Source organism: Leuresthes tenuis, unplaced genomic scaffold (assembly GCF_036924035.1).
Source record: "Leuresthes tenuis unplaced genomic scaffold, fLeuTen1.0.hap1 SCAF_4, whole genome shotgun sequence".
NCBI classification, from domain to species: Eukaryota; Metazoa; Chordata; class Actinopteri; order Atheriniformes; family Atherinopsidae; genus Leuresthes; species Leuresthes tenuis.
In genome coordinates this window covers 14,067,120-14,080,965 of record NW_027325358.1, presented here as the reverse complement: position 1 = coordinate 14,080,965, position 13,846 = coordinate 14,067,120, and the positions used below count along the sequence as shown (strand labels likewise).

General features: G+C 40.3%; 2 protein-coding genes across 2 annotated transcripts; both read right to left on the bottom strand.

Annotated features, from left to right (window-relative positions):
• Nucleotides 1-526: 526 nt before the first annotated feature.
• LOC140304881 (lipopolysaccharide-induced tumor necrosis factor-alpha factor homolog) lies at nt 527-2,422 on the bottom strand. Its single transcript, XM_072383689.1, has 3 exons — nt 2,398-2,422; nt 2,126-2,258; nt 527-644 (listed from the first exon to the last, which is right to left on the bottom strand). The coding sequence occupies exons 1-3, from the start codon at nt 2,420-2,422 to the stop codon at nt 536-538; spliced, it is 267 nt and encodes an 88-aa protein (XP_072239790.1). The 3' UTR covers nt 527-535.
• A 1,216-nt stretch (nt 2,423-3,638) lies between these two features.
• txndc11 (thioredoxin domain containing 11) lies at nt 3,639-13,569 on the bottom strand. The gene is made up of 13 exons (XM_072384699.1): nt 13,246-13,569; nt 11,726-11,822; nt 11,330-11,449; nt 10,757-10,854; nt 10,193-10,322; nt 10,011-10,104; nt 9,741-9,853; nt 9,430-9,633; nt 7,766-8,468; nt 6,666-6,853; nt 6,377-6,489; nt 6,195-6,275; nt 3,639-5,568 (listed from the first exon to the last, which is right to left on the bottom strand). The coding sequence occupies exons 1-13, from the start codon at nt 13,368-13,370 to the stop codon at nt 5,079-5,081; spliced, it is 2,556 nt and encodes an 851-aa protein (XP_072240800.1). The 5' UTR covers nt 13,371-13,569; the 3' UTR covers nt 3,639-5,078.
• Between the last annotated feature and the right edge of the window lie 277 nt (nt 13,570-13,846).

Here is a 13,846-nt window from a genome sequence, read left to right as displayed (position 1 = left end):
CTACAGTGGGTGCGAGATAAAAAATGCTGAAGGTCCATCCAAGAGAGCCTTTTGCTCTGTTTGTTTGAGCTACAGTAAAAACGTGGTGGTGAAGAGAACAACCTCTGCTGTCTGGTTTCGCATTTCTGCAATTAGATTACCCTAAATGTTACACGCTGTAGCTTTAAAAAGACAAAACAAGAGGTGTAAGTCAACATTTAACAGTGTCACATTCAATATAGCAAAACATTCGGAATTTAGTCGTTTCATTCAGTCTGCTTTATTGATGTGTTGCATAGTTTCTTTTTCATTAGTTCATATTCCATTTAGTTTCTCTATTAATCACCTTCTACGTAAAATGTCAGAAAAGAATAAAAAAAAGGTCATTTCTCAGAGCTAAAGATGTTATCTTAAAACTAATATCCATGACTAAGAGGAACATAAAGTCAACATCTGAAAACAGTATTGATTTTAAACTGTAATGCTTTTTTTTAATAAATCTTCTTTTAGCTTAATAAACTGATGAATCAACTATTCATTGGAGCGTCAAAATCAGCTACAGACGTTTATACACCCCAAGTACAGTCTTGCAGGTTGGGCAGGTGTGCTTGGCATCTTTCAGACGGTTCACACAGAACGGGATGAGGCAGCAACCTAAAACAAAGCTGGAGAAGACAGCAGGTACTGTTATGATCATCTACTCAAATCCAGATGACAGAAAAAGTTTTAGCAGCTAGTTGTCCCCTCAGTCAAAATCAAAATCTGCAGCTTTTTCAACACTCATGGTGAAATCGAGTTTGATCTTAAGTGTCTTTATGATCTGTCTTACATAATGACGTAAGCACCAATATCTGACACAATAGAAATAAAAAATGTTTTGTCAACATTTTAATGGCATTTTAGGGTTTGTCATTTCATTAGATAACTAAAAATCTTGATGACTCCACCTATCCTTTAGGACTTCTTAAAATCTTTTAAATTAAATTAAAAGCTGATAAGAAATGGTGAGCAGAGTCTGGTCATTTCATCGGACCAATCAGTCACACTGGACTTTTACGGAAAGGGGACGGCACCAACACTTCTGTTTTTACAGGGTCATTTTCATTTTAAGTGACACTTGCAATTTAAACGGAACTTTAGGTCTATTGTACCCTTATCTGCTGAGGGCGTTAGCACATTTGAGTACATTTTGATAATAAGGCACCCAACTACAACTGTACATCAGTTTTTCCATGTCAGTCTCCGTTTAGCGGGTCATTTTGCTCAGGCTAGGAAGCCACTTGCTGTCACCTGCTCCCCTGCTTACAGTCTTGCCAGAGAATACCCGAATAAAGGACATACATTATGGACACTGGGCATTGTTTGAACAAAGGAACATAAAGAATGTTTTAATAAGCTAATAAGAACATACATCAATATCAGACACTAGTTGTTCATTTTAAAGTCCTTCAGCTGCATTCTGCCACTTTTGCTCTACATTTGAGTCTCTGTGCCAGGACTCAGGAGTATGGACTTATTCAAGGTGTGGTGCATGATGATTACATTCAATACATTTCAGTTGAAATATATCTCCATTTCTGGACTTTGTGGGGTTGAAATGAACAACTTTTTGTACCAAGCTTCTTGTTGTTACTTTTCGGAAAGTGTTGTCAGAACTGCTTTTAACATGCAGCTTAATCTGAAGGCTTATGGAGCAAATTTTAGCTAAATGGAATAAGTTAATATTTGGGGAAGTGCACTTATTTGCTTCTTTTCTGTGAGTAAAACTTGGAAAATTGTACTTATCACATGTCTCTGTGAATGGAGCGCAAGGCAGAAAGCAACTAATCCAACATAGCCATAAAGATGTAAAAGCTCATCTAAAGCTCACTAATTAAGACGTTATCTGCAAGTATTCCATAAGCAACCAGTGCAGTGAAAACAAAAAAAGTTAGGTTAGGTTACTACTGTTGGAATAGTCACATAACATCAATAAGAATAATATTATTGGCTGTCCACCTGCTATAATTAGGCAAAGTCTTATTAGAATATCTCAGGCCTAAAGAGACATTTTAATCGTCATTCCAAACATTTAACTTTTTACTATACTTGACTCTTTCTTATGCAGTATATTGCTTGAAACAAATGACACTCATGCTCCTCTTACCCACAAAGGAAGAGTCCTCCACAGAAAAGGTAGGTGAGCAAACCGGAGGAGTAGTCCACCTTGGAGAGGACTGTCTGATGGCACTTGGGACAGCCAATCTGAACAGGATTGTCTCCCAGTGGACCAATTGTCGCTACAAGAAAAAAAAAACAAAAGGGAAAACAGCAAAGAAAAACATGAATGATGAAGGAAATTGAAGTTTTAGATATTTTAAGCTCGTTGCAACCCTTTGTACTGCATTTGTCTTTGCATGACACACTGTAAAGACTCACCGACAGGCACTTGTGTATTTGACATTGTTGCTGTAGACGATAACAAAGATGAGGGTGAATACAGGCAGCAGCACATACTGACATGTCATGACACAAATACAGAAAACGTTGTAAAAATTATGATGAATTTTGACCATTTCAAAGCATGTGATAGTTCAACCTGTCATTTGAGCTGCAGTCTGAATATGCACAGTATGTCTGAGATCCATTTCAAGCTGGTTAGTAATAAATTTGAGAAGAGCAACATTTGTAAGCCTTGTATATATTTATGCATTACAAACACGTCTGTGTCAGCCTTGCAGACTCATAGTAAAGCTGGAATCTTGCATCATCTAACAGTTCTGCACATAATGAAAACAACACTAACAAAATGACCCCTAAATTAAAAGTCACACAAACATAATCAGTTTAACAGATTAATCTCATGGCATTTGAATTAGTACTTACAGTTTGGGCAGAAGAATTTGTGGCTTCAGAGCGGACAGTTTTCCCCACAGCTCAGGGTTTTCTGCAGGGCCACACCTTCTCTGCCAGCCTTAATTGATTCTTCAGGAGTCATGAGATTGTCTTTATGAACCTAACTGACCAAACCCAGACTCCCAGAGTATTTATTCACTGAAAATCTTCCCCGACTGCCTGCATCACTGATTTCTATTCAGGTACACTGGCTTTTATTGGCTTTCTTATCAATTGGGTAGCTAATTCATCTATCTAATTATTGTTACTGTTTTTGTTTTATTATTGCTTTTTTTTTGTTTGCAATAGTTGGGAAAACCAGTTTGTAGCTGGCATTTGCGAGATGTGGGAATATCCATTAGATAGGAGGCTGCATAAAAGGTCTCTGTTTCTGAGAGACTTATGAAGCATGACACTGAAAGGAGACAGATAACACTCCATTCAGAGTGGAATTAGTGGCACATGATCATGCTGCTCCAAATTTCCTGTGGCATTTAACTCTTCACTGAACGCAGCGGTGCTGCATTCATGCCCAGACAGTGTCAATCTTTTCCAAACGTTGTAAATATCAAAGCTGGATAAGAAAATTTTCTAAAACTAGCGCCTTCACATCCTACAACACATCCCAAATAACACATCTGTCTTACAGATGTGGACCACAAATGAAGCTAAATTACAATTAACCAAAAAAGTTCATAAAAAAAACACCCAAGTTATTTACTTAGTGTGATCAAATCCCTTTGCTCTGCTGTAAAATATGTCCACAATCAAAGACAGCAATGCTATAGGATGAAAGATTTTTTAATCAGTAAAAAGTTATTTCACATGTAAACAATTGCAGCATCTCATTCTCAATACCTGAATAGTTACATAGAAATATTTTAGTGACTCGAGCATTTCTGTAAAAATAGATCAGTGTAGCAAACCCTTTATTAAACCCCATCAAATAAAAAAAAAAAAAAAAAAGAAATAAAGAAAAAAATCTGATTATTTTAAGTGCTCTGAAGCTCATTACATCATGTCACTTCTCAGTTTCTTAAGCGGCCCTCAATCACTGCCATTAAAGCCTTAACCTGCCTTAGTCTGGCAAAAAAAAACATGATTTTACCGGTACTATATCATAAAGTCAATTTTGTGGAAGCTTATCTGTAAAACTACAAGGAAGGCCTGCACAAATTGATGACAATTATGAGGAAAACTTCCATTACGACAAGAAAAATATCCCTCATTTCATACGGTATGAAAGTCAATACTAAGGAGCTCCTCAATATAGCTGAAAAGAATGCAAACTGACAACCGGCCAAAATGTTGCATATTAACACCTAAAATCTCCAAAAAAAAACATTTTAAAGCAAATTTGCAGAAAATATAGAACCTGCCAAATCATTTGCATACATTTGACTCTTGGGCTGCAGGGCATTTCATACTGGATCACCAAAAAAAAAACAGCCTGGACCTTTCATTTACCTCAGACAGAGGAGAACCAGAATTTAGTTCCACAGTTACTACATTTTTTAAGTAGAATGTTCATCGTTTCATTTATTTCCAATAGAATACTCCCACTTTGCCTTCCAGATCAATTTTAAGCTGACAAAAAAAACAAAAACAGCAGTAATACTGCCACCTTCCTTTCACTGAAGAGCTTTTTGTACCAATGAAATCAGCACAAATTGTTTCAACCCAACAGTGTTCTTTCTCCCTGTTATTTATTGGTGTGGGACTTTGATGCTGCTATTTAAAAGTAAAAAAGTGGAGCTTCACTTGGCCTTGAGCACTGAAGGTTCACTCGGGTTGTTTCTTCAGCCTTAAACAGGCATCAGATCTTTGCAAGCGCAGAGAAGTTAGAACGGTACAGTTTGTACTGAATTAACAAATTAGTGTGTTTTCATGAGCAGATAAGTTCAAAGCACTTTTTAGTATTTCATCATTTGATGAGTCCACTTTTAGTTTTGAGTGTTTCCTATTCAAGAGTCCTGACTTGTTCTTAAAGACATGTCAAACTTTGGTCAATGCATCCCCCTTTTCTCTCAGGAGATGAATTGGCTTGCTGCCTTTAACACATGACCTCATTTCAGTATCATATTCCTCCCGTCTCACGACTTCTCAGGGTCTCATCACAGCTTTTATTTTCCTCCTCCTCCAGGTCAATCCTTCCTTCATTTTGTGCCACAGTTCCGTCTTTCCTTCCCCTCCTGTCTCTGTGTCATTCCCAGGGTCGCCTGCACTCAGGAGGCCCGATGGCTTCTTTTCTGTTCCGGCTCTTTTCTCTCCACCTCGGCCTGCTCTCTCGCCTCTGTCCTGTCCTTCAGCGCCCTCAGCAGGACCCTGAGCAGCGTGTTCTCATTCAGCAGGGTTTCCGACGTGTCAGCCAGCTCCTGCAGCCGCCTCACCGCTTCCCCGAGCTGCCGGCTTTTCTCCTGAAGTTGCTCCTCCAAATTTTTTTCTATGCTGCGAATGTCAAATTTCAGTTGTCTGTTGTTACGCCACAGCTGCGCCAGCTGTTGGGAGAGACGCTCACGGGCGTGATGCAGTGTGCGGACTTCGCGCTGGAGTGCGAGAAATTCTGCGTGGAGGACGGCTCCGGGCCCCGCCCCCTCTGTTTTAGCAGATGGTTTGTCTGCAAAAGGTACAGAACCAGAGTGCTGCAGGATGAAATGAAGGAGGTTGGGTAATGTGATGGGAAGGTCATCAGGATACTTCACGCTAAGATGTTTTCTTAAAGAGAAAGAAAAACAGGGAAAACGATGGTGACAACAGCTCGGCTGAAATTCAACGTTAATATCTCTGTGACAAAACAGTCCTTTAGGTTTGTGTTTCTTTTGTATACGGTCTCCTTTCAGTTCAACAGTTAAAAGTCTCCGCATACTGTCACGTGACCAAGATGGTGTTGTTAAATTTAACAATAATTAACAAAACCAGACAAAGACAAATGCCATAAAAGACACACAGTAAAGTAAAGTAAACTAAACATAAACGACAAACAGTATCCAGATATGATTAAAAAAAAACAGGCTGAATTCCTGTCAAAAAGACAGATTTTTATGATTAAATCATCTTTGTTATAAAAAAAAGCCACAATAACGATATTGTTCTAATAAAAGAAAAAAAACCAAAACAACAACATTAAGACAATCAAATGTATTCAATCTTAACTTTGTTTATTGTGTGCTTTTTTTGTATAATTTCTTTGGGCAAATGAAATTCTCTTAAATCAAAAGCATACGCAGGTGGAAAGATCATCTTTAACTGTACAAAAGCATGCAAGAAACAAACAAAAACTTAACAGACAGAGAAAAGACGCAGCGTTTTTTTTTTATGTGCATCTCTGTAATTATGCTCACCTGTATCTGGGAAACAGAAGAATGGAAGGAACGCGATCCACCATGAACTCCCAGGGAAGGTCATTACGTGCAACATTCACCCTGATCAAAGGACAGTGTGTGTACATTATTTCTGTTCATTCTGGTTTAACTACAACAGCGAACTAAAACATAATTCAGACACAGAGTCGGGTAAACTGTACCTGGCCACAGTGATGGCACGGTTTCCCTGTAATAATCTGGCCAGCTGGATGATGACGTGGTTGAGAACGGAGCAGAATCCACACCACTGAGTGTAGTAGAACAGCAGCACATCCTAAAACACACACATTTAAACAGTGAACTGACGGCTCCTGTGAGATCTGCAATGTTTTGGAGTATATGAAAGTTGTATGGCGGTACCAACCAGGACAAAAAGGCACCAACAAATACAGAATGGATGTGTTGAGAGTGTAGGCTGCAGGAAGAGTCAAAGCCACAGCATTTTTCTACCTTTTCAAGATCCATAATGGAAGGCAGGAAGGAGGAAGTGGTTAACTCTGTGATGAGGAGGCGTGGAGGAGAGTGCTGGTGTTCATCTGGACGCTTGGCTTCCTCTTCACCGCCCTTACTTCCCTCTTCCCCAACCAAATGTCTCTGTAAGAGGCTGTACGGAGCGCTGAAGTTCCTGATGAAGGCCTCTTTATCGTGACATGCAAACACATGAACAGACATAAACAAAGACGGTGCAAACAAGTTTCCGTTTGGTTCGTATTAATTATTAATTACTAATCACTAATTATTAGTGACAAACTGTTGACATCTATGCAAAATATTCAGGCAAAAGGGTCACTTGTTTTTAAGAAAAAAAAAACTCTTTCAAAGGGTGAAATCTAATCCAACACTTGCAGACGTAACAACAGAAATCCAATATGCAACCCCAGAAAACCACTGGATGTCATGCTCGAGCAGCACTATCTTGGCAAACAAAGATGGAGTAATAGAGGAATAATGTGAAGAATAATTTGACTAATTTTGCCAGCTGAAATGTAGCACCGCAAATGTTGAAGGGGCTGCACACCATCTCAGAGAATCAGCTTTAAGCTTAGTGCACTGAAGGGACCATTAACCAGACCAACTACACACCATGGATTAATGCTCTGAGGATCCAGCAAGACGCACCAACACAGAGAACTTAAGCTTGTGTATGATTTCACAACAGAGTTCAGCTCTGTTTCCAATGCTGATTTCAGTTGGTATGAGGTCTGTCAATCAGTGTCTTCAGCAGACATGCCACCAGCTTATTTTGACTTTTTTTTTGTATTTTCATGATTCATGTTAAACTGAATGGATAATAACACGTTTCTGTGATGTGAGAAACGTAGATTTGTTTCTGCTTTTCTAAGACGTCAAAGCTAATACTGGTATTTCACACTGCACTTTGAATGAGGACTGTAACTATCTTTTCTATTCATTGTCCTTTGTAACAAGCGTCATACAATGGCAATAATGGACCGAGCTGCTCAGCCAAAAGTAACGGGCTTTATGTTAAATGGAAAGAAGAGAGTAGCATCGACCACAATGAAATGAGTGCAACTGTTTCTTTGTCTTACCCAGAGACTCTGTCAGTGTGGCTGCTGTGCTGCGGTGAAGAACATAATGAACCTCATCTTTCAGGTTCACAATAGCTGCGAATGACCCGTCACTGCTCCCATCGCCCTGTGCAGAAGCCTCTTGGTGCAAAGAAGCACTTCTGTTTCCTGATGCTCCGAGCCTCACTGCCAGAGGCCAGTTGAGAGCAACATCCAGCACATAAAACCTGAGTGTCCTGTTGGTCTGGCACCTTAGCCCTGTGATGCCTTCCTGATGAGAGGTGGAGGATGGAGGGATCAAGGAAGAAGGGGGAGTAAGGTGAACTCCTTGCATGTCTGGCTCCTCTTTGGCTTGCGATTCATTGAGTTGAGGTTCTACTTTTTTGCAGCAGGCACTAAATTGACTAAACGGACTGTAGCTGCTCAGAAAATTGCTACAGATCACTGAGGTTGCAGTTTCTATGGACATGGGAGAAGGTAGTTGGTGGAGGCAGCAGTGTCTTAGATAAGTTTGAAACCCATCTCCTCCCTGGGTCAAGGAGGGGAATGAGCAGCGAACAGAGGAAGCGGGGAGGCTCGGCCCTGACAAGTTCAGGCACACCTCACACACACTTGTACTGGACTCCGGGAGAACAACTGACTGGCAGCAAAGTGACTTAGAAGGGAAACTTCTGTCCCAGCTGGAGTAGTCACAGGAATGATAACGGACAGCAATGTCTGCAACCTAAAACAACAAACACACAATAAATATATTAAGCACAAAAACTAGACATCAAAGGACTGTCTATGTGAGACTGAACTCATCCTCACTGAAAGCAAGTGGGAAGCAACATCCAAGAAAACAAAAAAAAAAGTATGCAGCAGCAATAATCATCAGCTGCACACTATCCACCCGAGTCCCACATACTGTAGTCTCAACTGGACATTCTGTGTAAATTTGTCCGGTACGACTGACTGAACACAATGCATCTTGAGTACAAATACTTAAGACATTCTGACTGATGACTCTCTTTCTTCACGCCTCACATGAAGCAACTAGTTAAAAAAAAAAAAAAACTAAAGTTGAAACTTCTTTCATTCCTGCTTCCTGGTTAAATAAAGGTTTAACAGTAAAATAATAGCAGTTTGCAGTGTGAAAATGGCTAAAATGTGTAGACAAAAGGTAAAATGGACTTGAAACTTTAAACAACATTAAGTTTGTTTGGGAAGGAATTTCAAAGCCAAGGAGCTGGGAAAAAAAAAAAACAGGAATCCATCTCAGTCTTGAACTGATGTAATTAGGAAATGAATCCTCAAAGAAAGTCAAAGGCAGTAAAGTAGAGATGATGCAGTCATGCTTTCCTGACTATCCATTCCTAAAAAACCGACAGCAAATGAAGGGAAACGCAGGCTAAAAAAGAAGTATTGGTGCTACAGTACGTGATGATGAAAATAATAACATGCATACATTCTGTTGGCTGAGAGACAAAAATATAATATCAAATTTTCTTTTTTTCTTAAATGGCACAAAAAACTAACTACATCTCAGCTTCATTGCTCCAACTTTAGATATAAGGTTCAAGGTTCAAAATTAGAGTAAAGAATAATAACTATAACTACTTTCTGTGTATCATAGAAAAGGGCAGTTAATTAGAGAGTCGCTCACTGCAGTTTTTGCAATGCACCAACATACACAATAAACTAACCTTCTGTAGTATGGGACTGGGCTCAGGCCTCAGTGGATTGTGCGGCAGGAACAGCAGCAGTGCAGGGCCTTTCGTTAGCTCCTGTTCCAGCAGACGGGACTTTGTTCCTGGGGGCTGCAGCCACTTGAGGACAGTCTCGTGGTGTTCATAAACCCAGCTACAGATGGCCTGCGACGTGAAGTTGCGTTCCTTTCTCGGAAAAACCTGGAGGGGAAGAAAAAAACAACAAAAAGAGAGTGAAAAGTGGTTTTCTCCTCCGTTTACCCTTTATTTCTGTGTTTTAAATGGTGCCAGCTGGTGATGCTACTTACCAGAGAGGAGTTAAATCTTCTGTGCAGGTAAACGGTTTCATCCTCTCTAAGTGAGATGGCCTCTGCCACATGCTTGCTAGTCACGATTCCAAAACGAACAACACCGCGGAAATCTGCACCATAAAAACAGGGAGAGTCTGACGGACTTCCATTCTGACCTCAGTTACAGTGTACTTGATGATGTGATCACATCTTTTATCAATGGTGGACATTCTTACTGGAACCCTCACCCTAATCCAATAAGCTTAAAACTCCTTGTCTCCTTCTTACCCCTTTTTAGCGCCTGCAGAGCAGAGGCCAGGTATGTGATGTACCCTGGTGGCTGCGGGGAGGAGTTAAACTGGAAGAATCCCACAACACGAGGCTGGCAATTCACAAAAAAATCATCAACAGGACAGTAGAGAAAATCAGGCTACAAGACATAAATACGGTGATAAAAAGCTAAGAAATACCTCATGATAGGCGAGGAACTCTTCGAGGTGCGTTCTCGACGGGAGGTAAGTAAGAGGTGTGATGACTCTGAGGATGAAACTTTCCACATACGGAGCCACAAAAGGACCTTTGTATTCTATTGGCCCAAACCTAAAGAAAAATTAAAAAAGGGACATACTGTAAAAGACCAGTCAAGTGTTAAAAGGCATGTTCCAGTTGAGAGGTTGTTGCTCATCTACAAAAACTCCTAAATAATCATTAAATTACGCCCAGGAAATAAAACACTGAAGCTGCATAAAACACACACTCAGCAGTCCTGACTATTTGCATATATATGTGTGTGTGTGACTGTACGCATGTGAGTCTAAACCATCAGACAAACGCTGATAAATTACTCTTGTTTATAAAGCACAGATTTCTGCTGGATTTCCTCTTCTGTTGTCAAAGAAAAGATTTTGAGCTTGTTTCAGACTGTGTGACATTTTTTTTCTTCTTTAGTCATTTGGTCAAGAAACATCATTTCATGTAAATTGTTCAAAGAGCCAGGAGATGTTGTATTTTCAGGGAGAGCGGGTTTTTCTTACCGTCTATAAAAAAGATGGATGATGGGGTACTGATAGAGGCGGCTTTGCCTCCTGCACTTCCCCTGACTCCACCAGCAGTTAACGGCCACAAACTGCACCTGTGTTTGTGTTAAAGAAAGCCAAAATGAGGCTGAGCAAACCATACCAAACTAGACCTCAAGCAGTGTATGTGATGTTAAAATACTCAGTCGTGTGTGAGATCAGACTCCAATCTGTCCCATTTAACTAACAAATAAAGAAATTTGCTTGAATTAACAATCCAGTTGCTAACAATATTCTTACTGTCTGTTCAAGGGTTAATGTGCTCTTGTCATTCTAATAGATTTCTATAAACTTCACCTTTAGTTCAGGATTATTACTATAAACTCAGGCCCAACCTTCCAAACTTAGCTATTCAAACACAGGTCTATATTTCTTTAGACATCTTAAAGGACATCCATCGGCCCCTGTAGATAAATTAAATTTCTCAATGCAAGAACAAGTTTCCCTGTTGCCTCTTTAGGTTGTCCAGCAGAGTGTACGTTAAGGTTTCTATCTGGTATTTAAACAAGGTCTTCTGTCACTCTTCTGTACCTGTTTGGCCAACTTCTTAGCAACCTGCTGCACTTCCTGTCGGGCAGCCATAGAGTGAGCGCACCACGGAGCGTAAAAGAAAATAAGAGACACCTCAGCCATGCTCCTGAGACGCTCCACCTGCAGAGACAGCATTGATGTTATGATTACATTGACCTATATATTGACTCTTACTAGGCACAGACACTTGTAGATTAACAGCTTTGAAAAGCTGGTTAGACTGTGACTCACACAGCATGTTTTTTGCAATTTTGCACGTTTTCTGCAGCTTTCTCCCATTGTTTTTCTAGTCCATTTAACACGCAGACCGAAGCATATTATAGGAAGTGCACACCAGTTAATGTCTGACTCATTACTTGACGTTCTGCATCGGTTCTCTGTGTTCTTGAATCTCACCTGGTCTAGCTGACCCAAGTAGAGGTCCACTACCGGGGCCTCGGCAGCGAAGAACCGCACAGGAGGCCGAGCTGCTGCCACCACATCCTTAGCACGGCTTCAGACAGAAAAGAAACGACAGAGGGGTGCGAGAGGTGACAGTTAAAGTCTTTTCAGGGTACTTCAACCTTTAACAGGGTCTCAGCCTCACTTTCACAAAATCTACACGAGGCAAACACGACTGTTTGGGAGCAGTGTTTCCACCACCACCAACAGCTGCTCAGACTTGTCACTGCGTTTAATGTCACAGCCGCTCATACCTTCACATAAAAATAAACATATAAAATCTATGTTATATTTGGGGAAAAGAGAGTATCTGTTTATGGATTGCAGATCCTCTTAGCTGCGGTTTCAGGAAAGAAAAAGGTAGATCTGCTCATTCCCCCATTGCCATGTGAAAGGATATACAGTTGCAGTGATTTTATCCATTTTGCCAACTCCTGTTGGGCTAAGCGGAGAGGTCTCCACATTCTGGGGTGCTTACAGCAGCAGCAAAACTGCAACAATCAGTAAACAAGATGAGAGGCAGGATGTGCCACGGAAAATTTGTATGCAATTTGCATCAAGTTGCAGCCTCACGTCCTCTGCTTAACATTGAAAGACTGTTCAACATATGAAAGAACCTGAGATTTAAAGCACTTACATTTGGATTAAATGACTGATCATAAAAAGAAATGCCACCAATTGCCTTGAAACATCCATTTTTGAATGCATTTTGCTGTGATACTGCTACTATTCCTGAACTGAAATATCTCAGCACCTCCATCGGCACAAAGAGAAGCAGGATGTGCATCAGTGCACTCGTTTGCTTTATGTTCCAGTCTGTCAAACTGCTGATGGCTTAATCTCAATGAGATGACAACAGCATGGCATTGTCAACTTTTCTGTGGATTTCCTCTCTCTCTTTCTTTTTTTATACAGTTTTAGGAAAAATTGCAATAAGAAAACATAACAATGCAATAAAACATAAAAGCCCCGATATATTTCCTAAAAGGTTAAGATGATGTAATCAAACTGCTTAGATTTTCAAACCAATCCTCCAGAATCCCTCAGATGTATTCAATTTATAATACATTTACTACAAGTAGCAACAGAATGATTGAGCATTTTTGCACAACTAAATCAGTTGAAAATGGAGCTGCTCCAGTTATGTTTTACGGTGCTGTGTCGTTGGGAAATCATTGTTAAAGAACCCAAAAACTAATACTATGGAAAAATCTGTTTGGACGAATTAAAGCATTGGTTAATCCTCCTGTTTTAGAGTTGCGGTCAGTTTCAGATTAGCAACATAGTTTAAATAAAACACTAGATTTACAGTTACAGTAGATGTTGAGCAGCTAGTTTACAACCTAATAATGCTTACAAGCGACATTTACCTTTAAGCAAAACAATAGCTTTAATTATCGTTGGTGTTGAGTGCGTGTAAAAAATAAAAAAAAAAACAAGCTCATAACATCGTAACGGAGAAAAATCCTGTTTACCTGCATGTGAACTTAACCGCCAGTATGAGCAGGACGCTGAGCACGATAGCCCCGCAGAGTAGATCTGGTCTCCGGGCCATCAGAAGCAGCACCTGCCGGAGAGACTGCCTCACCCGGCGCAGCATTACAGCCTGTCGTCGCCTCTCAGGTGCATTTATACGCCCCGGATGCCGCTTAACGCATCCATTTGCCTAACAGGGGAGGAGGAGGAAGACCGGTTTGTCTGGGGAGAGAGCTGACCTGGATTGGACATCAGTGCTTCTCGAGTTCAAGGTGTTCAAATACAGCCGGACCAACCTTTCTTCCCCACGTAGACTTTTCACTTCCGCAACAACGGTATCGGGGAGAGACCACAAAGTGAAACGGGTGGTTAAAAACGTGCACTACGCTTAACGCTTTCACAGTAAGCTCATATTAGAATATTATTCATAGATGTGCTAGACTGATGATAAAGATGAATAAAACTAGTCTAAGTAATAGCAACGTGTTGAATTCTTTTGGAGAAAGCGTTTTCAATCTTTTTGCGTATATATTCGTACATGCTCATTTTTAACATTCCCTAGATTGTTACAGCGACCATATGGCGACAGCCCTTGCTGCA

Bases quoted from the DNA above. Each gene is read 5' to 3' on its own strand.
- txndc11 (XM_072384699.1), bottom strand. From the start codon at position 13,370: ATGCTGCGCCGGGTGAGGCAGTCTCTCCGGCAGGTGCTGCTTCTGATG. The intron at 8,469-9,429 runs GTTAGTTTATTG...TTGTTGTTTTAG, and splicing joins CCAGTCCCATACTACAGAAG to GTTGCAGACATTGCTGTCCG. The intron at 6,490-6,665 runs GTAGAAAAATGC...TGTGTGTTTTAG, and splicing joins CCATTATGGATCTTGAAAAG to GATGTGCTGCTGTTCTACTA.
- LOC140304881 (XM_072383689.1), bottom strand. From the start codon at position 2,422: ATGTCAAATACACAAGTGCCTGTCG. The intron at 2,259-2,397 runs GTGAGTCTTTAC...TTTTTCTTGTAG, and splicing joins AAATACACAAGTGCCTGTCG to CGACAATTGGTCCACTGGGA. The intron at 645-2,125 runs GTAAGAGGAGCA...TGTCTTCTCCAG, and splicing joins GGAGGACTCTTCCTTTGTGG to CTTTGTTTTAGGTTGCTGCC.